At 37.1% G+C, this 27,483-nt stretch overlaps 1 protein-coding gene across 1 annotated transcript in view; it reads left to right on the top strand.

The window, feature by feature from the left end:
- Nucleotides 1–27,483, top strand: part of LOC135713517 (uncharacterized) — a 122,297-nt gene that overhangs the window by 67,796 nt on the left and 27,018 nt on the right. The window contains exons 5-6 of the mRNA XM_065236645.1: nt 6,534–8,800; nt 8,874–9,489. Coding sequence (XP_065092717.1) covers nt 6,534–8,800; nt 8,874–9,489 — 2,883 coding nt within the window. The remainder of the gene's footprint in view (nt 1–6,533; nt 8,801–8,873; nt 9,490–27,483) is intronic.

Here is a 27,483-nt window from a genome sequence, read left to right as displayed (position 1 = left end):
GTGTTTACTCGCAGATTAGTTCACGGTTCTCTCTGTGTATGTAAAGATTTTGTATAGCCTATACGTTGATATTTTGAATATCTAGGAAGCTTCTGTTTAGGGAAAAGTTGATCAGGTGATTGAAATCTTCTGGATGGAAAACTGGTTAGGTTAGATTTTCTTTATTAGGGAGGCACAACAACAAAACATTTTTTCAAATTTTTTTATCAAGGATATGTTTTGTAATTTATGTTTGTATCTTTCTTTAAAAGTTTACCCAAAATAACTTAACAAATTTAACCAAGTGTATTTTTTCTAGATAGACTATTATAATTATTATTATTATTGATATTTCTACCTAAAATTTTGCCTCATTTCGTGCTATGATTTATTGCAAAATGTCACATACGCTATTTTATTTTTTTATTTTCAAGATTCTTATTAGCCGATTTTACAAATGTGAATGATTGCCTCTTATGAACCTTTATTTAAAATTTCATGCAATTCAGAGAGGCTTGTGTTCGACCGATTTGTCATTTGGCGCAGAACGGCTCCATAGTAAAACTAAATTTCATGGCTCATGTGATGGTATAGGGGAAATGGATGTTACGTCGGCCAAATGCCCCTAATTTGAACCGATGTATAAAATTTCAATAGCGACCAAAAATATCCATTAGTACCGTAGCAATGACGCGTTCATCTTGATAAAATTGGTAAATAGCAGATTTTTAGCGATGGGCCCAATCTTAGATCCATAGGCCAACATAAGATCCATTTCCCCTATCATAATTATCTAAATTAGATGTATATTAATTTATTTGATAAGGCTCAACCGAATAAACTTAACAGAGCCGAGGATTCATGGTCACTATACAATACATCTTAAAGCTATAGTCAAAAGGTACAACACAATAAACACTTTATCTTCCGCTATCCAAAAAGCCTCCTCCATCAGAACTGGAGCCGCTTCCAGTAGTTTCATTGTATGGCAAATTGTTGTACGCCAACGAGGGTCAGAGCGCGTCCATTGCAGCAATGGACGCAAAACGTGGTCAGCACTCACACAATCATCACGAAACGGTTGCTTTCCAAAGTCGACGACGCATCGACCGAAAGAACTGCTGATGAAGAACAATGAGGAGGACCACACAATGGTTGCTGCCGAGTAAACAGACGATCGCGTAGCACACATCGAGAGTGGCCTGCTTTTGTCGACAGCCGAGTGAACACTGAATTATCTAAATTGAAACCGGTCAATTGAGGAGGTCAGAAGGAAATGGGTGACATAACATAAGACATAACAGCGTCGTAGTAAGTTGTTTGCTACGACCTTGGCAAAATGAAAATAGCACCTCTCTGTTCAATGATAAAATCAAGTGCTATGTTTCTAAACAAGGAGTGTATCGAAAAGTAACTTCAAACATTTGTCACGGTGATTCGCGACATTCGTAGCGTATTTTTTTTATATATTTTTAAGCGTATTAGAACAAACTCCTTTGATAACATGTCAAGTACAATTTATACCTTTGCATTTTGTAAGTCGCTATAGACATACCGTGAATTGGATTCAAGACTAAGGACTGACTGTATCGGAAAGTAATTCCGGACTTTAAAAAAACTAAAATAATGGCGAAAACTTTGTGAATATTCACAGATTTTTAACCTCATTTTAGCTTAATCCAATAATAATCCAATAGAAAAATACAACATACAAAAAAACATACAGTTGATTTCCGCAGAATAATGGAACTATATAATAAACTACTTCCGGAAAATTCTGTGCACAGTGCTTAAAGGACTTTGTATTATACTAGACACCAATGACTAATTACAGATAAACTAAGGCATAAGGGTGGTTCATAATAACGAGGATTTTGCTCCACCAAGCTCGATCCGTTCTAAATCCGGCCCAGATCATTCTTAAAAAATTTGCACCCTTTGATGTTTTTATGTGAATTATTATGGGAAAAATGAACTTTTCGTTCTCAATGTCCTAGCCCATTGCTATATTGATTGCGGAAAAGCTTGCTATCTACTATTCACGTACATTTCTCGTGAATGATAACACACCCACGCAAACCAACAATGCCACTCAATAAGGGAAGTTTGCTCTATGAGACGCTGGTGTTAGGTTGCTTGCATGTGTTTGGATTCTCGAGAAATTTGCGATTAAAGCCATTGTTTACGTTTAGTTTACGTTTACGTTTTACGTTATTTCCCATAGAAATTCCCTTATTTACATAGAGTGTTTTCGGCTCTGACAGTCTCAAGGACAGCAAAAAACGAGATTGTGTATTTATCCGTCAGTTTCGGCAACTTTGCCAGAGTTCAAGCGATAGATACAATGGCGCTGCGCTTGAGTGAAGGTGGAAGCAACGCATAAAAAAAATAACAAATACGCAAACCCTTCTTCTGAGGATGTAATCTTTGCTATCAAATGTGTTTGAAGCATTTACCTTTGAGCGGCAGATGACGCGATTGTACCTGTCTCATAGCGTTCGTAAGAGAAAATGGAAGAGTTGCCAGTCTTCTTGATTTGTTGTCTTCGATTTTAGATAAGTGTAAGGTTGTAGGTTAGAAATTTTCTCACAGCTTCAAATTTAATTCGCGGTATGTTGATGTCAGCTTATAAAATGCAGTGGACTAAAGCGTACTTAAGTTGTTGACACTTAAACAAACTAGATATTGCTACAAAAATACACAATAACTGTCAAGAAACAACGTATGAAATGTTCTAAGCTACTTTTCGATACACTCTTTAACATAAATAATCTGTATATTTTTTTTTTTCTGTTGGACTGTAATCATAACAATATAAACTTCAAATCAAACTAAACATTTGTGAATTTTAAATTGTTTTTGCCTTTATTTTATTTTTTTAGTATTTAATGTTATTTATTGATACAGCCCTTAAGAGAGGGGAACAAATTATTGATTAAAATGTCTCGAAATTTAAAGTTTCTTTGGAATTATACTCAAAATTATTTTCACAAAATGCTACATTTTTTTTAAATATTTCGTTGAAATTTTACTACACTACAGTTTGTTTTTCGTAATTTGGAGAAATGTTTGTCAAAACTCTTTTAAAATTCTCCATGAACTTCTTCTCAGAAGTTCTAAGTTAGATCTACGATGGAATTATACTCATAACTAAAGCCATGATTCCATAGGAATTGTCCTGAGTATTCCCTAAGTTAACTCCCCTTGTAATGCTACAATTTGAAATGGAATTCAAATTCCTTAGAATTCCTTCGAAACTGTCTTCAGATTCAGATACCGTAAGTGAGGATGACTTTGGGTCAAAAAATCAAAATTTTTCGTTCCCTACCTAACAACATTCACATGTTAGCAAGGACATCAATTTTAAGCATGTGTATATATGTGTATTTACGATTGTCATGGAAAAAGTTTATCGAAATTTATATCTCATTTTACTAAAATTGAATAAAAAATATACCAAATCAGGGGGGGCGGGGCATTTGGTTAAAATATCTTATAATATGTTAATGTAACGTAGTTGTAGGAGTACGCTTGGTTATGATAACATTGTACTTCATATGTATGGTTCACCTGTAACTCTCGTCTATCCACATATCAATTCTTTCAAACTTTTGTTTGCCTGAGGACATATTTAAAAATGTGTTTTTGCTACTATTTTCTCACTTAACTTTACAGTGCTATAGGGTGTCCTAGAATGTTTAAGAACAATTTAAAAAACGATAACGTAGCTCTTTTTACAGCAAATTGGATTTTTATTTCGTATTCATGTTCTCTATAGTATTCTCATACAGTAGAAAATCTGAGATCCAATCAACCGTAAGCAAAGGAGCGGATTTTTGATCTCGCGCTACTCATTAACTTCAGCACAGATGTCTTTCCAACAATTTTGGATACTTTTCCCAGCCTTTCGCAAACTTTGTAACGGAATCCGCTGCCTTTACATGTTTCCGCAAATATGCTTTGGTCAGGGCCTAAAAAGTTTCGATTGGCCTGGCCTGGAGACAGTTTGGCGAATTCATCTCATTGCGTACGAATTGGACCTTGTTGGCTTTATACCAGGCTACCGTGTCCTTGGAGTAATGAATCGACGCCATATCTTGCCAAAACAGTACTGAGACGTCGTGTTTGCGGATCATGGGTAACAGACGCTTGCTTGAACACTCACGCACGTAAACATCGGTTGTCATTGTATCCGTTGTCACAAACGGTTTCCCCAGCAACACACATGTTTTAAAACAGTTTACATAGCCTATATGAATGGGTTTGGTTGTAAAGCAGTTTACTCAACATAATTCTATTAATTTGTGTTACTTGGGTTGGAAAGCATCCCACACTCACAATTGGTTTGCCAAACCATAACCTTTATACCGATTTTTTTCGGGAAAAAATCGACTTATCCACGTCGTCAACACTTTGACCATCACAAACGGTGTAGTACTGATCACCAGGAAGAGTTTTGTGATCAAACTTAACGTATGATTCATCGTCCATAATCACGCACACCGATTTTCCGCGTTTGTGCATCAGGGGTTGGAAAACTAATACAACATGCATAAGCATGCTATCAATTGACGTTTGAGTGGTTTTATGAGTTTAAAGCAGGAATCATGTAAAAAATAAACAGAATTTATGTTTAGACCTTTTATTTATAAATTGTACTGAGGACTTCTGTGTGGGTATTCCATTTTTATTAATAATATTTCCTCCCCCAGTGACTGGGAATACGAAGAAGTACTGGATGCAAATTATGAAGCAGTAAAAAGTAGACTAAGTACAATTAATTGACAACATGTAATAAGTATTGAAGGAAATGTAAACACTGAAGTTGACAAATTTCATGCAATTATGAAAAACTTAATTTCTGAAACTGTACCAGCAAAAAGAAGAAGAAGGACTCATAGCATTAAATTACCAGTGTGGTTCAACCCGCAACTGAAACATTTTAAGAACAGAAACAGAAATCGCATAAATTATACAAAAAGGAAAAAAAAACATCTTAGAATTTGCAAAACTATCACAACATATGCAATAAATTCAACACAGCCATTTCCTCAGCACATAAAGAATACAACCGTAAAGTCGAAACTGAAGTCAAATGATGTCCAAAGAAGTTTTTCCATTACGTGAACACGAAATTAAAAAGTAGCATCTTTCCGTCGGGAGTGACCCCGGCGTAGTGGTTAGAATCCATACCTCTCACGCTAAAGTCACGAGTTCAAATCTCACTCCCAGACAAATCACGACTGACCCAAGAGCGATAAAGAGACTATTATAAAAAAGAAAAAAAAACAAATCTTTCCGTCACGAATGCACTTCGACAGACGTTTAGGAAATAACTCTTTAGAAATCTTCAATCTCCGAAGAGGACCGCGACCGCGAACTTTGCATTTGAGTTTTCAAATGACATATCTGTCAACCAACTATCTCAACAAGAAATCCTTAAAAGCACTGAAAAACTTGAACGCATCTAAAGGACCAGGACCTGATGGGATAGCACATGTATTCCTGAAGAATCTCTCAGAAGAACTCTGCCTTCATTTAGAATGCCTTTTTAACATGTCTTTACAAAATTAAATATTTTCTGAGATTTGGAAAGTCTCTTTTTTTGGTGCCTATTTTCAAATGTGGCTCAAAATCTGACATCCGCAATTACCATGGAACTGCCATTATTTCTTGCATTTCAAAACTTTTTGAATCTATCATGATCGAAAAAAATATCAACAAGTAAAAAACCAAATAAAAAGTCAACAGCATGGCTTCTTCAAGGGCCGCTCCACTGCTTTTAATCTTCTGGAGTTTGTCTCTTTTACACTGAACGCCATGGATAATGGCAACCACGTAGAAGCTCTTAACACTGACTGAAGAATGTGACAGAATCGACTTACTATTATTACGCTTCAAGCTGCAGAAAGTAGGAATGGAAGCCGGACTTTTGAACTAGCTTCAGTCCTACTTCACAAACCGTAAGCAAATTGTACACTTTCAAAATAAACTTTCAGAACCAATTCTAGTCACCTCTGGGGTCCCCCAGGGAGCTCATTTGTGCCCACTTTTTGTTTGTTTGTGCGTAAACGACTCAAAGTACATGTGTATGCAGTCGACATGAAGCGCTTCATAGAAATAAGAAATGCCTCCAACGCAGAAATATTCCAGAATGAAAAAAAAAATCAATTCTATACCTGGTGTAGCAAAAGTCTACTCCAACTCAACTTAAAAATGTAACGCAATAATATTTAGTATAAAAATTAGAACCCTTTGCATAAACATACATTTAGGAAATGAAATAGCAGACAAATGCAAAATTGTAAGGGACTTTGGCGTAATACTGTACACCAAACTTACATTTGTAGAACATTATAACACTATAATAAGCAAATCAAATAACATGCTGGGCTTCATTAAGAGGTTCAGTTACAATTTTCGAGACCCATATACTATAAAATAACTGTACACTACATACTACATACATCATAAGGTTATTTAAGCAATTCCAATAAACATTATCACAGCATTTGTATTTTTAACTTACTTTCTCTCTCTTCCCAATGTTTCAGATAATGGAAAAACGGAACAACACGTTAGATCGACTGCAAAAACTTGTAAAAAAGACTACATCTGGTTCGAGTGAGAGTAAAGCAGGAGACAAACACGGAGTCACCAAAACGGAGCGCCTCAGAGAACTGACAGAACTTTTGAAAGGAACACGTGCTCCCCCTGTGCCACCTCCCAGAAGACCAAAAGCTTCGCAGAGCCTTGATAAAACCTTCGAACGTCCGAATGTCACAAGTCTCTCCAGTGCTAGTCTTTTGAATATAGATGCTCTACGAGGAGAGGATGGTGGAAGTAATTTGGTGAAATCTAAGGAATCCCGTTCAATTGATTTTCCGTACCAGCTAGTGGAAGGCAATCGAGCATCTACTCCCAGTTCTCCTTTGAGTGAACATAAAGCTATCCTCCGTGCGAATGTAAGCACGTCTAATTTAGAAAGCCTGCAAAGTTGTTCTGCCAAAGAAACCAATAATGCCGTTGAAAATCCCAACGCGTCATTCAAGGAGGATGATGAAATATTTACCAAATTACCCCGACCAGAATCGAGAACGATCGTTGGTTCCTATACTCAAAAAACTATTCCATTCCGAAGCGCATCATTTTCCCAAGTAGACTATTCATCAGGAAAATATATACGATCAGCCTTAGGTGCCATTAAAAACAGCTTGATGCGCGGGAAGGAGAGTTCAGTTATAGACAATGTGACGCTACCAAGAAATAAAAAAGAATTCACTCGAAGCTGCAGTCCGGCTCATATATCGACGACATCTGAACCAGGAGTGTCATTTGACGAAAATTGTGGGTCAAGAGCTACGTTGAAGAAAACAGAAATTAATATCAATCTAATCCCACCGGACAGCTTTGAACGAGTTGAAGGATTCGACGGAAAAGAACATTCGTCGAACAGGAACTCCGATATTGAAACTATCGTTGAAGATCCTGAAGCAGAGCATTCAGAAACCATAGAGAATGAAAATGCCATTCAAAAGAAGGCAGAAATCAACGCGGTACAGGCTTCTGAGATGATACTGGAGCCTTTGGTCGAAGAGGGCATTCCAATCAAACCGCAGTCGCTAGCCAAAGATGAAGAATGTTTGCAACAGGCAACCACCTGTTTGATTCCAGTGCCTGTTTACGATTGTGTTGTTAGTGAGTGGAGTACAGCTCGTCCTTCCGAGCAATGGATTGATGCATCTGTGACAGAAGTTAACAAATTCACAGATTGTCTAGACAGTATTATAGAGACTAGTGAGAGTATAGCAGAACCTACCGAGATCTACCCCCATTCTGCGGAAACAATTATCATTGAAAGTCCTCCAGAAGTTATAGACTCCGAAATATCTAAACTCGAACGAGTTGATGAAACAGAAGAACGGTTTGTAGAGCCCGTACAGGATTGTGCAATCAATTTAACAAACATTGACCATCAAAGCATTATGTGCTCACCACCAGTTTCTATCATTTGTACGGAACCAGATACTGAGTCAACAACCACGATAATTGAAACGCCTCCCACTCCTGATGAGTCTTTGATAAGGTTGGAATCCATCGAAGGAGAGATTGTTGAAGTACGAAAACGCCATAGTAATAATGAAGACAGCGGTGAAGCATTGAGCAATTGTAATAGTGAGATAGAAGAAAAACGGAGGATTGACAAATCTAAGAGAAGAAAAGGAATATACATCCAATGGCCGGCTATCGACACCAATTTGGATCCTGAGTCGGATTCCAATGATAATGGTACGCCAGATGATCATAGCTGGAGGCCAAGCAGGCTTACGATCGAGAAAGACTCCAGTATTGACCTTAGCGGAGATAGTTATACGGATCTTAGCTCTAAGGAAATTACTTCGTCGCCTGAGAAATCCAGAGATTCCAATATACTTCATCGGACAGATCCCTTTCTTTTGGGACCCAACACACCGGATTCAGATATTGTGAGACCGTCATGGCCGAGAGGATCACGTAGGCAAAGCCTAACCTATCAGAGCTCAGATGAAAAAGATGATTCAGCACCGATTTCCTCAATTCCGGTGCGATCATTCAAGAACCTTTTCCTGCGCTCTGACTCAGTTTCAGACAACGAAAGTGAACGTGCCTCGTCCAGAGATCGAACTAGTGCGTCACCTGCTCCAGCAAGCGATCATGATTTGAAACGATATTCCAAAAGACCACTACGAGGTCCCTACGGGCAGATGTTGGAAGCTGAAATGAAGAAACCATCCAAAGTGCATTACAATGAAATATTGGAGGAGCTCGCTAAACACGAAAGGTAGGTAGACATTTTGTAATGTGTTACATAATGAAATCATAATGCTTATTTAAACCTTATATCATCATTACAGCTCACATTCATTTCCGTCGTTCAACAGGATTAGAGGAACCGGTAGTCAGTCAATGGACGAAACAAATGACCGCCATTCTGGTAAGCTTCTTAAGCCTAGAAAGGCTAATGCCAATCTGCCCCTTCCAAGCCACACCAGAACAGCTTCGAGTCCTTCAAAATTGGCAGAACTTGGAGTGGAAAGTCCGCCAAGTGGAAGCTCTAAACGCCACCTTGGCAATATCGAACAGAGGAGCACGGACTCAGATAAATCGGAAAAATCTCCGTGCAAACTAGAAACCAAAAAGTTTTCTCTCGATAGTCATCTTTCCGACAAAACTGCCAATCGAATTGATCATCACGAGAAACACAGCAAACGAAGTTCATCGGGAAACAGTGATAAGCACCAGAAGAGAAGTCTTGATGATACCAGATATTCACAGACAAGCCGCACACCATCCGAGCGCAGTTTTGCTATCAGCACGCCAGACACACCGAAGGGTTTGGTAGCTTCCCCAGAATTACTAGCAGAATTATTGAAAGGGTCAAGTGAAAAACTCGTTACAGAACAGCTCACAGGTGGCGCCAGTCCAAATAGCGCAAGTAATGCGCTTCCTACAGCTGTTCTCAAGTGCCTGGTAAGTTAACGATTATTTTCTCAAAATTACACAATGTATCCTTGAAGCTGGTCGTTGTTTGTTGCGAAAGCAAAAGATCGCTATTACATACCGCGCTCGACATGTGGCAGATTTTCCAAAGTGCAATTAAACCATAATTAATATTTACTGTTTATTTCGATACAAATGGACAGCGAAATCTGTTGACAACAAGTTGAACGGTGGCGCTTCTCTCTCGAAGAAAAAAATGTTTCCGTAATATTTGCTCATCACAATTGCTTCAGAAATGTAGCGAAACAAATCAACTTTCAGGCGACGCGGGAATATTTGAAGTTGGATAAAAAAAAACGTGTCAAAATTGTTTCCCACATGCAATATAAAGGATATATAATTTTGTAGCATTGTAACATGTATTCCAACTATTCACTCAAGTTAATACAATACTTCAATCCCATTCAGAAAAAAAATCAGCAACATTTTTATTTATTTTTGAATTAAGCAAAATGTTGGATTTTATTTGTATTTCAAAACATAATTATACAACTCGAAATTATTATATGCGATTTCGAAAAAAATATTGATTTTTTTTCCAAAATCACCGCGGTGCTCATCATCCGGATCACACCTTCGTCGTCTACTGCTTTGGCAATTCGAATCCACCATGTTTTCGTCAGGCTGGTGTTTTTGAATACTTTACCTTTTTTTTCCTGATTGCCCAAAATTTCTCAATTGGCAGAAGTGTGGACAACTGGGTGGTTTATCGTTTCATTGTTGTTCGAAAAAGTGGAAGTTTTAGCATAAGACTGTTGCGTAGTGATCGAGGTTGAACATTAATGTTCTCTTGTTGCAGAATTGCTTCGCAGTCGATTCTTCCTTGCAGAGTATCGGTGACGGGTAAGGCTTTGAAAACATCTCTTCGGATATGTAAGGGCTCGACATTGATAAATTGGCAGCGATTCTCGTAGCTTGAAAGACGAAGTGGGTATCTCCAAGGCAGCTTACGGAGCGCGAAGTGAAGAAAACGTCGTTGCACAGAGTTAATTAGCTCGGATCCAACATTGTAGTTCGGGCTCCAGACTGCAGAGCAGTATTCCAACGTAGATCGTACGAGAGAGCAATAGAGCGATTTCAAGCAGTAAATGTCTGTGAAGTTCTTAGTAATCTTGAAGAAAAAGCCAAGAGTTCTGGACGCAGGTTGCAAATGTCTTGTTGATTACCAACAGTTTCATCATTAAAAATCATGGAACAGCCGACTTCCCCGACATTTACTAAGTTCCAGAAGGATTTCGAGTGTGATTTTAGCCGCCGTTGAATCCTCCTTTGATAGCGTTGAAAACAGAGATGACTCGTGGTTGAGTCTCACATAGTAGCATTTCAGCGGCAGTGTGCGGAATTTAATAAATCTTCTGAGAGCAGCCTTCTTAGTTCTTTTCAACGAGCGAAGATCTTTCGTCTTCCACGGGACGCGAGAGTCGATATGGATGATCTTTTTGGAAACGTGCCTGTCAATGACATATGCCAAGACGTGAGAAAAGGTTTGTGCAGCAATGTTGACGTGTACAGGATCTAGAATATGCTCCCAATCTAGGTTAGACAGCACATAGACAATACAATACAATGTGGATCAAGTAGGATTCCCCAGGTACTTGTGTACATTTATTTTTCTTCCTGTCCATGTACGACGTTGACACTTTAGTAGGAAGTGCGGTGGGTTTAGCCGGGTTCCCTAGCAGCACACACTCGTCATTTAACAGTTGTGGTTACTTGTATGCACCTTATTTCAGTCACAATCAAGTTGCAGCAACCTATTTTGATGTGTGTTGCTTGGGTTGGTTAATGTCCACAGTTTGGCGGAATTGGGGGCTATTGGGTGGAATTGGGGGCTATTGGGTGAATTAGTGTATTTTTCGATTAAATCCACCCCGTTTTCACAGTACCATTGAAAAACCTCCAGGCTTTAATGACAGCTTGCCAAATCTGGTCAAAACTAAAAAGGTATTGGTGTGCCTTAATAAAATGCGTTTTTTAGGCATTCTTGCCTTCGAATTTATATATTTATCGTTTATAAGTCGGAGTCCATCGACTTATTTGTGATAAAAACCTGAGTTCAGATCAAATTTGTCAGCAAAAATTAAGTTAATCTTGCCAGAGACATCTACTCATGCCGTGGCCAGATATAATTATTGCTCAGGAACCTGCCCAATCAGTATCTTTTCGTAGATTTTGCAGTCCATAAGCAAACATCCTTGGTACTCAATTAGAGCCATGTCATTTAACTATATTGGCGTGCATTGGCCACTAGGCTCTGCTTCAGCGTTCTGTTTGATTCCATGCTGGCACGAAAAGAACGGTAACCTTATCGCAGAAGGATCCTCGTGACGGTACTCATTGGCGTAGCTAATGGGAATGCGTAGGGGGCTAGGCGTCTTCAGAATGTTTTGAAGATTAATATAATTTAAATTGTCAATATTAGAAGCACCAAACATATCTGGAGGGAGCCTGGATCATTCTGGAGTTGGACAGGCACCCGTATTTTCTGACAACATCCCGGTCACAGAGATCTGACATCAACATCGTAAGTTCCACAACGACGATTACTTTGATCCATCTGATCCGCTTTATGCTGGTCACGAAAACCTTTGAAGATGTCATACACCGATGCGGGAAATATAAGATGCTTTCACAGATGCGTATAAAAGATATACAGAGTTTTAAATGTTTCCCTGAATGAACAGATTCACAAGTTTTTCGAGCAAAGATTGCGGATTGAAGCTTGTGAAGATTTCAGGCATACAATATTCATTCTTAAAAAAAAACTTGCCAGTATTTTTCATATGAAACATAAAAGGTACACCGGGGCATGTGAGAATACGGGGTAAGTGAGAAGGGTGGCCTCCCTTAGCTCAGTCGGTAAAGGCGCAGCTACAATGCAAGACTATCCTGGAGGTGGCTGGGATCGATTCCCGGTATGGTCTAGGAATTTTTCGGGTTGAAAAATCTCTCGACGTCCCTGGGCATAGAGTATGATTGTACTTGCCACACGATTGCAAAAATGGTACATGCATCGAAAGCTCTCAATTAATAACTGTGGAAGTCAGGCCCGTAGCCAGCATTTGGTTTCGGGGGGAGCTAATTTTATGACATAAAAACTTCAATGATTTATAAATATAAAACGCATAACTGAACATCGAATCATACACTGTTTTTTTTACCTTAACCAAAATCGTTGTGTGTCATCTTTTTTTTTTTTGTTTATTCGTTTTAATCTTTGATCGGAATTTTTAATGAACCATCAGAATGTAAAACAATAATTTTTAAAACTCTTTAATACGCAGTTATGAGAAAAGTCAAACAAATGTATGAAATTCCAGAAAATATTTGTTGTTTTATTTGTTTTCTGTTGGTAATGATGATCAAGATTTGCATTCTGTTAAGAAAGACAAAAATATGCTTCATATTTTTTTAAACATAATTATTTTAAGATTTTAATGGCATTGAATCGTAAAATCACCGGTACCGGATCCTAATTCATTTAAATTTATGAAGGCGGTAAAAACAAACATCCCTCGATGCAGTGGTAGCAATGTGATCCACACGAAACACGAACAGCGAATATTGTTGCCTTCATCATTCTGTATGTTTTTAAGTTTTTGTTTTAGCATCACTGTATTTTTGTTTTGTTTTTGAATTGATCGTTATTCTTTGATATTTTGTATTGTTCCAGTTAGCTATATAAGTGCAAATATTTAATGCAATTAGATTAAGTTTGAATTTGACTTCCGATCAGGGTGCTGCCTGAAGGAGGTAATAAATAGTGAATGAGAAATGTATTCTTTTACTTCATTTGAATCAGTTGCCGATCTCCAAACTGCTGTCCAAAAATCTGAGCAACAAATTAAACACAACGTAGAGCCATATCCTGGACATTATACCTGGTTATTACAAAAGTAATCTTCTAGCTTTACTCTAAGCAGTTAATTGATATGATAGCCAAGCCCGAAAGTCACTGGTTTCCCATTAGTTTTAATTCGTTTCAGTGTGGAGAAAGATCTTTCCACACTGGCTGTAGTGACCGGGAGTGTCACCAAAATCTTCAACAAAACATTGATTGTTGGAAAATACGTCGAGTTATATTTATCAAGCAGCCCAAATGCCTCAAAATTCTTGTAAATATTTATGGATGTCCGGCACCAGAGCTCGTATTCCACCTTTACCTGCAACCAGCCAGTGATGCAAAATATCATGACACTCACGTGACACTCGTCTTCGCATCAACCGACTATCGCTGACAGATCGTTTTGTCACGCTCTGAGAGTTAGAGCTATGGCAAACAACAATCACCAGTAATGGTCGCTGCTCACAAGCAAAACGTTACACTCGCTGCTGATCATGAAAAGCGCAACGAAAACAGTGAAGAATTCTGCAGTACGATGATGAGAAAAAGCGAAGCGACAGAAGAAAATGAAAACAATGCCTACGCATTCCAAGTTCGTCTCGGCAGGTGCGACTGTGTGAGTTACAAACAAAGAAGGCAACATGAAACGGAAGCTGTTGGGCTCACTCACCAACACACTCAAATAAGCAAGCAAAGCAGCAAATGCTTCAAAACGAGCACAGATGAGTGTCGTGATTATCGGGAATGACCAGATCGGGGATGGATCACAACAGAAAACGACATTCACCAGTTGCTTTTTACTTCTTTCGTCAACTTGATGGATGGTCATAGAGAGAGCTTTGACTAGCACATTGATAAGAATGTACAAAGCGTTACTACCATCAACTGTTTGGCGATCGTGATTGTGATAGGTCGCAACTCTGGCAACCGCGCTGGTGAAATCACAGAGATAACAGTCAAGTTTATCAAGTTGGGATGACTCTCCAATATCTGTAAAAGCAGGCAGCAATATTTGGAACACCGGAAGGATGTCATCATTTTTTGTGAAACGTCCCATCATGTTTTGGATCAATCCATCGAGACATGGAATGAAAACTGCTCTTCGATAGTATTCCTCTGGTGTTTCTACTGGTTGATTTGCACGTATTGTTAGCTTGGATGCACGTGGATGGAGTCGTAACTGCGCATTCGAAAGGCTGCATTAAAAATTTCAGCAAATTTTGCTTCAGCGTCAGCTCATCTCTCCTTAAAAACCTGTATTATACTGCTCGCATGATTAAGAGCCGATATGAGGTCCACATATTTAGATTGTAATCCTATTGAAAGCGGTTGTGTTGAAAGATCACATTGATGTAATAAATATATAAGATGTTTGTATCCTCTTATAAACAGAAAATGCATACATTGCCTGAAGAATAAACTTCTAATATTTAAATAACTTTTTAGACCGGTCCTGCTTTATACTGTGCCAATATGGTCTAGATCTTGCACTACCAGGAAAAAAGAACTTCAAAGGATTAAGAACAAAGTTTTGAAGATGATTTTGAAATTGCCTCCCTGGTACCGTACTACCGAAGCACATAGAATTTTGAATGTTGAGACTTTAGAACAAATCTAGATAGAGCTGGAATTAGGGCGAAACAGCTTTTGTAAACAAAGAATTATCTCGTCGATTTCTAGCAACTCAAGGCACCCCTACACAAATCAACATATCCATCGGGTAGGGGAAGTCTTCCCCTATTCGATGGTAATGTTGATTTGCCAGGAAGAGCCATGTCTTTCGAGAAATCATCGAGAGAAGCCATTGTTTACATAAGCTGTTATGCCCTAATTCCAGCTCTATCTAGAAATGTCCAACAAAATAATCTTTAATTGCAACGAATAATTTCCTTTATACATAGATAGGATATAGTTTTAGTTTTTAGTTTTGATAAGAATTGTTATATACTGACATGCAGGTTTAGAAGAACTGTTTAAAATACTGAATTTCCAAGGCAGGAACAATTTAAAATCACTTAGATTCATATCATAAAAAATTACAGCAGATAAGTTACTAGGTGGCTTGAGCACCTCGGCTCAAACGAAAAGTAATTTATTTTGAATTTTGAACAATTAAAGAGTTAAAATCTAAATAGAAACAATGTGTGACTCTTTATTAAATCCAATGGTACATATGGAAAGGTAAATAAATTAAGAAGTCATTTGTTGTAGAAACATTCTATTTTGTATGAAATCCTGCTTGAAAAAGAAGGGTACAGTGCGGATTGTGTTAAGAAGGCTACAAATTGGGTCTACACCCTAGTTCATACGGAAGTGAAACGAGGCTGATCTTTCGTAAAAAACTCGATGGTCCCATAATCTTTAACAGAATCGCTGCAAACATAAATTGTTCATGCACACTATATAGGTACACCCCAATTCCAATGCCAGAGGGGGCTGTAGGCCTGAAGCCATAAATTATTTTAATATAATATGAAAAATAAAAAAAAAACCTTACCCAGGTAATGGATATCTATTACCTGTACAGTACAGGTAACAGATATGCATTATCTTGGGTCAGATTTTTCTTTTTCACATGATTATAATAATTTTGGGAGGGGCTTCAGCCCCATAGCCCCCTCCATGGTTACGTGCCTGGTGGAAGTGCATCTAGAACACTAAGTTGAGAGTACGCAATAAGCTGATATGCGATAAGCAATAAGCTTGAAATGCGAAAAAGAAGTAGAAGAAGAAAAAAAAAAGAAGAAAAAGATAACGGTGGACATAACTCTTTTTAACAGGAATTTCTAGGGTCTAACCTGCCTGAAGATGAAGGATACAGTGCTACTGCTTTAATTGTATACACTAAAATGATTATTGATTTCATCCCCGTCCCCAGGAAATACTTTAAACCTGTCACTTTGAACTAGCGAATAAAGTTGCACGCACTCATCTTTATGAAGCATTTTGTAAACATTAACTTGAGATTGGCCTGTATTGCTGGCATATGGTGATCCTCATAAGTCAATTGAAGAAATGTATACGAAAAAAAAATACAAGTTTTAGATAGTTTGCATCAATAGTACATGAATCAAGCGGTGCCGGTGGTGTAGTGGTAAGCGTGATTTCCTCTCACTCCAGCAGGACTAGGTTCAATCCCAGTCGTCGTCGCCGGATAACAAGATCGACGGAAGACAAATCAAGGGAAAAAAGTACATGAATCCAAGAAGTCACGATTTATTGTATGGCCCGGGGCAAGTGAGACCTATCAAAACAATGTGTTTGAATCCAATGTTATAGCTTATTTTCGAGCATGTTGTGTACACTTGATGTCTTTTCTGTCCAAAAACGTTACATTTATATTTAATATACATGTGGCGATCACCCCACACCAGTCAAACAAGCTATTTCAGTAATAATTACACATAATACATGTTTCGTTGTGTAAAGTAATGTATACCAAATAACTGCATCCAGGTTTTGCAAAAAGAACAATATCTATTTATTGAAACTGTAAGAAGTATGTTCAGGTAAATAATTCTTCATTTCTCATCAATTGAGTGGACTACAAAAATAAATAAATGAATAAAACACATATTAACTTAAATGTATACAGCTTTATCCATAACTGACGTCACGAGACGCTTTTCTGTTGGGTACTATAGTGTGACGACCGTTTATTTTATGTATTGAAATAGCTTGAATTCACTAACTTTACTCACCCCTCCTCATAAAGTGTTACCTGTTATAAATAATTCATTTTATCCTATTCGTATACACTGTAATATCTTTGCGAGGTGTTATGGTATTTTTGGAAATTCATTTCTAAAAATATCTACTTCAAGCACTTATACATATGACAAATTATGTATACTGTTCACGTTCTTCCATAAATTTCTATTTTTCGATAGTTTTATTCCAAATCCAAAGTAGATCCCAAATACCCCGGTGAATGGAAAAAGTGAGGCCTATTGTGCATTTTTATGTCGTACAAGGGGTACAGAGATGCCAACAGATAATTACTATGCTTTTAAAAATTGAAAATGATGATTATGGTAGATTACACAAGCTACCCAAACAAAGTTGGAGATCAAATTGAAATCAAAATTTGCTGTTGATATCATTTTGGTTGACTTAACGGTTAACACAGCAAAAATGAGAGCAACATTTTACACTGTTGAATCAAACGAAAAACTAATCCTGCTTTGAATTAAATCAATTTGATTACTGATTTTGCATTATTAATGCATAACTGAAAACGTGCCTGACGTAAATGGTTAGCATCCATGCTTCTCACGCTGGAAGACTTGAGCTCAAATCTCACCCCGGGCAAGTCACGAATGACCTAAAATGTGTTAAACAAAACAAATAAACAGATGACCTTAATTTAAATTTTAGGCAAGACGTTAACAGCAGAACTTCAAATTAAGTTGCTTTCATTTAAAAAGTCTTGACTGCATAATGAAAGCACACTATGCTATCAGACTTCTGTCACGACAATTTAAATCAAAATGAGTTTTCATTATCATAGAAACTGCAAAGTTTAATATCGATTTGCTTTCATTTTGTTAACCGACTTTGCTCGGGTAAACTATCATATTTTTAGGTCCCACTTGCTCCGGTGTACCTTTCAGAGCATGTCCAGCCCAAAACGCAAACCGATTGGACATGAGTGTTTCCTATTTGAATGCAACATTACCCATAGGTTGGCTACTACCCATGGTTACATTTTTCATTTAAATATGATTTTTTTCTCCAGAGTAACTTAAAAAAAACAAATAATTCTCAGATATGGTGGTTGTCAGACTTGCCCGTTTCTATCTAGGCGATAGCGGAAGAGAAACAAAAACTGAAGTAATTGGTAGACTTTGTTTAGATTGTTTATAAGATCTTCTTCTTTTTTGCATGTCTAGAATGAATTTTCAAAATGACAAATCTGCTTTTGTAATCAAAGATTCAAACATCAATTTGTCAGATTGTCCCGGAGCTTTCCCAATAGACGGTGTTACACATCAAATTACATAACTGAAAAAAACGCTGTAGAAAATTACCTAGTTGACTGATCCTTTTCAAACTTCCAGACAATTGAATATAACCCATTAGTAAGCTTTTGGCATATTTATTTTAGTCAACTTCAATACCATAACCATACGCTCGCACCTTACGCTTAACTCCACTCATTAGGTTCTGTACATCTTCTGACTGCAGCTTCTTCTGTACGGAAACCCACTTTTTCTTCATGTCTTCCTCAGAGTTGACCTCCTTGAGATGCTTTCGTAGTGCCTGTTTCTTAATAGCCCAGTATTTTTCAATGAGCCTTAGTTCCGGTGCGTTGGGGGAGGGGGGGGGACGTTCATGTCCTTGGGTTCGAAATTGACCCCGTTGGTTTTGTACCATTCCAGGACAACATTTGAATAGTGGCACGAAGCTAGATCCGGCCAACAGGGGAAGCAGAAGCTTCTGTAGGCACTTCTTGAGGTAGATCTCCCCGTTTACAGTCCCGGTAGTCACGAACGGCGCACTCCGTTTGCCACATGAGCAGCTCGCTTGTCAAATCATGTATTTCTTGGCAAACTTTGAAAGTTTCTGCTTCCTTACTTCCTGTGGAACATCAAACTTGTGCTGGGCGGTGAAGAACAGTAGCCCCGGAAGCTGCCGGAAGTCTGCCTTGATGTAAGTCTCATCATCCATGATGAGATAATGAGGCTTCGTCAACATCTGGGTGTACAGTTCCCGGGCCAGTGACTTTCCCACCGTAGCCCTTCGTCACGATTTGGAGCCTTCTGTACTTTATACGTATGCAGTCCCTCCCGGTCCTTGGCTCTCGGAACGAAAGACTTGGACAGATTCAACTTTTTGGCCACATCTCTGACCAAAGCATTGGGATTCCACTTAAACGCTTTCACGACACGCTTGTGATCTTGATAACTAACAGAACATCCATTCTGACCGAATTTCTCCTTCCGTTTGATGCTCAGAGTTTCGTAATACTACACTACACGACTCACCGTTGACTGCACGATGCCGAGTTTTTTTTACCGATGTCCCGATGGCACAGTTGCATTAGAAAAGGCAGCTAATGTATTCTATAAACAGTACGAAGCATCCCTCAAAGCTACAACAAAGATTTAAAACAAAACTTTTTAAACAATTATTCAGGTATCTGGCCAACTTTTTTGACTGATTACAATTAATGTAACTAAATTGAATTTTTCATGTATAATAATTGCAACTTACTCACCCCTCGTCTGAAATCAAATGCATATTGGTTGCCTTTTTTGAGCCTCCTGAGTAATGTATGGAAAATCGAAGAGTGAACTATGTATTGTTAATGTAGTATATTTGATGAAACCCTATATTTGGGATTGATCTCGGTCTCTTAAATAGAAGTTATATTTTCTCTAGAACTGTGTGGATGTAAAGAATTCTACAACCTCTCATAAGTATTACAAGCGTTTTTGTGACTTGTTAATGGGAAAGGAAAGCCATAGGATACGTTAGGTAAACGTTGATGACTGAATACATGAGGATTTAATCCAGGTCCAGGTGTTGGAGCTGCCTTCCTGGCACGTCGGTAGCATTGGTGCTCAGCACGGAAAACAAGATCGACGGAAAAAACAAACCAAAGGAAAAAAAAAGGAATTTCCTTTTTCACATCCATCATGTATACTAATTTAGATCTATTGTCCATTTCCGTTCGAGCAGAAAACATCAGTATAATCAATGATTTGACCGTGCACAAATCAGTAATACGTACTGATGCTGAAGCTACAACACAAAGCCTATTAGAGCGTATTGGGTGAATATTTACACTCATTGTTCTCAAAACAAAAGAAGCGCTCCTAGCAAACTCGTTTTTTCTAACTTTATCCGTAGGACGAAGAAAATCCAATGGCATTTGAATGCGTTTGGACGGAATTTAAACTCGTAGTCCTGACGAATTTGGAATCAAGAAGCAGTGGTAGATGTTTAACAATATCTCAACAATGTGTGGCTCTTTATCAAATTCAACAGTACTTATGGAAAGGGGAATACATTTAGAAGTAATATTTGATAGAAACATTTCATTTATTGTTAAAACCCGTTCAAGAAAGAGAGGTAAAGCATGGGTTGTGCTTAGTAAGACGGAAATTAGATTAAAAACCCTATATATGAGCTATGGTCTAAAGTGAAAGGTTAGTAATATTTTGTACAAAGATCAAATCGATTTGCAGTCTTCGACAAAGTGGTTTTTTATAGTTTTCTATCAAGGTTTGGTGAAATAAGAGCAATACACTCAGGTCTTTTTTCACATTCTAAAATATAAAAAAAAAATTGGATTTGATCCCAATCGTAATTATAGCATGCTATAGTTCAAATAGACATATTTAAAAAAGATCTGTATTTACACCAAAAATTATTACTTTTTTTAAAGTATGCCATTCGATTACCTATGGCTTAAACGGATAATGTGATTCGAATCAAATCGATTGTTGTCGAGAAATCGTTAAAAATGTTCCGTTTAAATGGCGACTCAGCGTGAAAAAAAAAACCATGTAAAAAAAATTTAAATTTCTCCCGCAAATCGAGATTATATACAAATTCGTTAAAATTTTGCGCAGTTGTTGTGGACCTTAATACACATTGAAAGAGCAGTGGGAAACATGGGTTTGTAAAGTTGATCCACCCTAATGAACATCCTCCAAAATCCTTCCAAAAAACGAACATCAATCATGTCTATGATGAAAATAGAAAATCTAACTTTTTTCTTTGATAATATAGAGGAAAGATGTCTTGAGCAAAATTGTAGAAAATGTCAAAACAAGCCACTTTGCTGGTGTGCGTCACTATACTGTACAAGTGTCTGTGAAAGAAAATTATAAAAAAAATCATTATCGCTGAAACACTCTCCAAACGAAAGCTTACATTCTGTGAAAGGTTTTATGTGCCAAACACATACTTTTCAACCGTTTCTTGTAACTTACAAGTAAAAATATCACATCACAAAATAGTATCCAATGATTTCTTAATTTCGAACATAATGTTTTATAGCAAAGTGAGTGGAAGTAACCCTGCTTGTGTTACAAACCATCCATGGACCTTACTGACTACCATAACCATTATCATTAAGGTTCTCAAATCATAAATATAAAGGTTTTAATATAATTCCTTTTCCGAAAATGCATAGACAAAACAAGAATTTGAAGTGATAATGGTTCTTAACAACTCATGATTTGTAAGGTTGACTTCCAAAAAACCATAATACATAAGGTTAAAACTTTATGACACAAACGTTCATGTAAAGTGCCATAACCATTTCGGTTAAAGTTTAGCAGGGATTATAATCAATTTTTAACCATTTTTGATAAGGTCAAGCAATGGTTCGCATTTATGCGGGCTATCTTTAAATCCATGCGAACGTTAGAGACATTTCCCCTATCTGACAAGAATCAATTTATGAAACATAGCTTAGGCCAGGTCTGCGCAACCTTTCTAAACTTGATTTTTTAAATGGCTGTATCTTTGATCGATAAACATGTTTCAAGATGCATTTTGTTTATTTCTCATTCATTCTGGGTTAAAATTCATAACGATGAATAAAATTGGTGTGATTGGAGTGATATCATTGCAGAGATCCAGAGAGCACGTCCGGCCCGCGGGCCGCTCGTTGGATAGCGCTGGATTAGATCAACAGACATGTTTGACAGTCACGCTTGCCACATCCGTTGGCACCGTCTTGTAAATTGAAATGTTAAATCTAATAACTGTGCGCTAGTAGATATAAGGTAGCAGTTTCCCTGTTAAAATGACAATCATGTGAGCATAAGTTATTTTTAACATATTTCTGACTACACAATATTGAATATTCCTCTCAATAGATATCATTGAAAGTACCTACAAAGGTTAAATAAAAAGGTGTTTTTCCGGATTTTCCCCACCCACTCCCTGATTTCCTCCACAGAGAATGGAGTGTGGGAGAGAAACTCTGCTTGACAGTTTCCACATGTTTTCCACACAATTAGAGAGCGCGATTCTCTCCAGTTCATTCAAGGTCCAGCTCTCTAGATTCTCCTCAAAAAGCATTACAATACTTTGGCTTGCTCTCACTGGGAGGAAAACTGCTGAACCACTGACGAGAGGAAAATAGCATCTTCAGCCCGTACAACGCAGTTTTCATAAAAGAATCGAATCGAGAGTGTTTATTTTGCATTGTTGGGGAAAGTCGAACGAAAATGTGAAGGCTATAAAGTTACATGAATTGAGTGGAATAGGCTCATCAATCTTCGATTAGAAGTTTAGAAATGTTAACTGCAACCAGCAAGAGTCAGTATACGACGAGGAAAATTCCTGCGAAGAAGTGTAATTAAAGTTGATCGGGATTTAGTTTTTCTTCGGTCGGAGCCGCAAGCTGTGAAAAGGAATGCAAATTCTATTTCCTGTATGATGTGAAAAAATTCAATAGGCATAAAGCTTACATATCAATGATCAACTCATGTTGAAAGTGCTATTGGAAAACAGAATGTTTACTTCGAAATTCTTCAGACTGAGGTGAAAATGCGTGTGCGAAAAACTATGTGAAAGCTGACTTCGACAAGGGATATTTGTTGATGTTTCATTTTCTGCTTCCATATAGATAGTTCCCCATTCTACTGTATGGTTTTGGTAGATGGTGGAAAATTCACCAGCTGTATGTATATGTATTTAATGTTAGGCTTCATGTGTATTGCTATCATTAATGTGCACATGGTTATAGAAGAAGCAAACCCACTAGGAACGCGGAAATATATTTTTGTTGAGTTTGTGTTTCAATTTATCTAACCAAACCAACGCGCGTGAGAAACAAAGTGTATTCTACTCTGATATGAGTCTACATTATCCTAAAACCGATCACATAGTAGAACCGGATCGAAGTCAGCCAAAGAACCTGATTTAACGCTAAAAAAGAATCATCTCCTTTTCTAGAAGCTCGAGTGCGTCGTAATTACACACGTTTTCTTACTTCTCATGTAGATTTTGTTCCAAATAGGAACGACACGTCAATGATAATAAATTTATAGAGCACTACCCGTCATCATGAGTATGCGGGAAACACGGGAGTACTATGAATAAAATGTTAGTTGATGCAAAACTGAGAAGCATGCAACAGGTTTGTACCATGATTGCAAGCTGCAAAGCTTCGAGTGTGTAATATTGGAAGTTTCTTCCATGTGAATGAAAATCTACGCAGGAAAGAATTAAAATTAACAAATCAATCGTCTTTGCGTGATAATATTCAAGTGTATACGCGACTCCATTTAGTAGATAACCAAGAAATTTAAAACACCATGATGCCATTGAACCTTTGCTCGGATTCGGAGGATGATCCGGAACGAACGCCCAAATCTTTGACCGATGCTGACATGTGGCATTGTGTCACTAGTTGTAACAAAGTAAGTATGCATCAATGTAATAATTATAATATCGTTGCATGTTTGAATTCATTTATCTTATTTGTGTAGATAATGAACACACTCCGTCACCCAATTTAATTAATTGATAATCAAAACACTGAAATGAGAAATGAACAATTATGATTTCTAATACAGTCATACCTTGATATAGCGCTATTTCGGTATAACATTACAAGATATAACGTAGAATTTGCTTCGATATAACTAAACTTTCGAAAAAAAAATCTAAACAATTGGTGTGCTCAGAAACTGGTTCTGAAGACGTACAAATATTGAAGGACTGTATTATAATTAATTTGGGATGTAATTAAATAATTAATTTTTTGAATTGTAAGTTAGAAAAAGAAGTGTTTTTTGCACATGAATGGAGCGTCATTAATCATATAAGTTTACATTATAAATCGTGTAAAGTTCTGAGGAATTTCATGAAATGTTGCAAATATTGTATACAAAGGCTCATCTTTGTAAACAATATTGCTTACAAGTAGCTCGTTTGTGTGAAACAAAATACAAGTTTACGTAAAATCACAATTAAAATTCAGAATTTGTTGCTGTGTAATCACTAACGATGTTGGTTTTGAATTCTCATGTGATGTATCACGTCGTTTTGATCCGAGGGTACCCATAACATGTCCGGATGTGTCCAATGTTGTCCTGGTAAGTTGACCTGTTCACCAATGACCTTGTTTTTAAAACCTAATGTGATTCAAGGTATCTCATCATAGGTTTTGGCTCAGATCATATGGTGGGATGATGTATTCACCTCAGAGCAGAAAAAGAGAAAAGTGAAATTCCAACTTCACTCAGTTTTCAATACCATGCGCTCTTTTTCGCTTTGATTCAACTTTCCTCTTTAAAACTGAGGACAGCAGTTGGGATGGCCTCTTCAATATTAAAAAAAAAAACTGAGGAAACCACATTTTGTTTTTCTTTAAGAAACTTTTTGGTTTGATTGAATCCGTTGATGTGATGCGTCAAGCAATGCATGCTTCTTATTTGGTTTTTATCGCAGTTTTCCAGCGAGTATGGACTAACTGGTTAGGTACGTGCCTTCAGATTTCAGAGTACTTGGTTCGGATCCCCAGTTATAACTTTTTTTTTATTTGTCTTTTGGTACACGGTAAAAAATTGTCACTCTAATCCAAATGCTCGTACACTTGACTCAGTCTGTCATCCGGCACTACGAATCGAAGTGATTTATCATTGATTTTCAAGTGATTTGTGTTTTAAAACATAGTGATTTGTTATTGAAAATATGTACTGCATAACACCTTTAAATCAAAATGATTATCATTTGAATTGGCACCACTGTTTTCATCCATTGAATTTAATTAGTTTTGCTTTTGGAAGCAAATGTCAAAAACGCACATGCCAAACATTACTCGCGAAGATGGTCAGTTTGGATGGGTCACCGTTATATCGAAAAACGCAAAATTTACCTCACCAAGCGAGAACAACCCTTTTGACGTAGAACTACGTCTTTGTCGACTATACTGGGGAGCAAATCAAAAAATATGTGTGGTGAAGTAGTGTTAGGTTTTGAACGCTTGTAACTTTGTCATTTATAGATGAAATTAAAATCCAAATACGCCATTCGATAGGATATTACTTAACAAATCTGCTCAAATAAATACTTTTCCAATTTTTAATCAATTTTTTTTTTGAAAAATGCACAAATGCTAATTTTATCACTGTTTTCATGAACTAAACGTTTTCCCCAAACCGTGTCATCATAAACGAATACCAATTGGTTGCACATCATTCTGCTTGAACCTGAAAAGATATAAAACAGCGCTGCTGTCGTGCCTCTCTCATTACCGCTTCGGACGGCGTGGCACTTGGCAGCAAGCAGGACCAAGTCAGCGGATAAAAAGGTGGATCACGGGATGACCACCAAATTGGAAATGCTGTATGCAAACCCCCCCCCCCCCCCTTCCTTTACAACAACAACTAGGAAAAGACATGGCCTTTGACGATCACTTTTTCCGGGAAATAAATTTTAAGCAAAACCACAATTGAGCATTTCCAGCCCAAAACGCAAACCGGTTGATCATGAGTGTTTCCGATTTGAATGAAACATTTCTCACGTGTTCGCTGCTACTAATGGTTGCATTTTTCATTTAAATTAGATTTTTTTCTCCAGAGTAACTTTTGAAAAGGGCGTATAAAAAAATGGATTATTTTTTTTTCAAAAAATCATAACTTGAAAATTATTGATCTGATCAAAATGGCATTTGAGAAAAAGTTTTAGGTAGTTAAATTATCTTTGCGGAAAAAAATACACTGAAAAAAAAGCTTAGTAAATTAGTATTTAAAAAACGTAAAACGGTGATTATCTCAAAACACCCCCCTTTCGATCTTCATAATTTTTTTTTTCAAGAAAACTGAAAAAATGCCCTAATATTTGGTAAAGAGTATATGCTGGTAACTTTCTTAAAAATTTTTTTATAATTTTTGAAATTTTTGTTGGTTTTTACAAGTTGGTGAAATTGCATATTTTTTAGTAAAATAGTAATTTATTTGGATTCTACGCATAATTTTCAAAAACTTTGTATCTAGAAACTTTTTTCCTAAGTCCAGCCGTTCTCAAGTTAATGCAATTTAAAAAAATAATTATGATAATTTTCTACATTTTGGGCCATTTTCAAATGTTAGTCGTGATGTCCAGCAACGAGATGTTTTTCCATGAATATATATTAAAAAACAGACAATTCATTCTCATATATGGTAGCTGTCAGACTTACCCGTTTCTATTTAGACGCAGCGGAAAAGAAACAAGTTTATAAGTAAATACTCTCAAATATACCCAAATAATCAACAAGCCCACTCATGTGCCTTTTTTCTGTCCTCTATTAGTTGTTTACCTGGATAGAATTGTGTATGTCATAACAGAGGCTCAAAACATAAACAGGTAAACAAATATGTTATTAAACCTGTAATTGAGGTAAATTATCTAGGTACTTCTCTGACGTATACCATATTGTGCCTTAAGAGCTCATCCCGCGATATCACAACTACATAAAAAAAAGCACCCCGTGGAGGCTTCTTACACTCACACCTAAAAAAGTTTGCTATAATCAATTGTACCTAATGAAGATAGGTATAATGTCAACATTGTAATTATTCTGCTACATATATATATATATATATATATATATATATTGGGACGATCTTCACCTGTTCCATTCAGTTCATCTCTCTTAGCGTTTCAAGTTAAAAAGCAAGTAGTTTTTTACGATGGATAACAATTTCAAGTGTTGTAAACCTCTACCTAAATCAATTTCAAAGCATGACACAGTAGCAGTTCAGTTGTTTATCTCAAAATTATTAGAATTTTTAAAGTTGCAAATAACAGTCCAAAAGTGTATTTTTATGTCAGATGTAGATGTAGATGTAGAAATTGAATGGCATTTTTTTGCAACTTCACACGGCAAAGGTCCTTGTGATGCGATTGGCGGTACCCTTAAGAGAATGGCAACCAGAGCAAGTTTAGCTAAGCAACACGAGCACCCTATAACGGACCCCAAACAACTGTACGACTGGGCAAATAGTCGTAAAGAAGATCTTCAAACAAAAATGTCATTTTGTTATGTTTCTACGGAAGAATACAAAAAGGCTGACACGGAATTTGATCCAATTTTTAAGAAAGTGAAACCAATTCCTGGAACTCGAAAATATCATTGCTATATTCCAGTTTCAAACAACCAAATT

This window comes from Ochlerotatus camptorhynchus, unplaced genomic scaffold (assembly GCF_037179485.1).
Source record: "Ochlerotatus camptorhynchus isolate MF236.1 unplaced genomic scaffold, CSIRO-AGI_Acam_v1.1 ptg000562l, whole genome shotgun sequence".
NCBI classification, from domain to species: Eukaryota; Metazoa; Arthropoda; class Insecta; order Diptera; family Culicidae; genus Ochlerotatus; species Ochlerotatus camptorhynchus.
The sequence above is the reverse complement of the archived record's forward strand: the minus strand, read 5'-3'. Positions and strand labels throughout refer to the sequence as shown.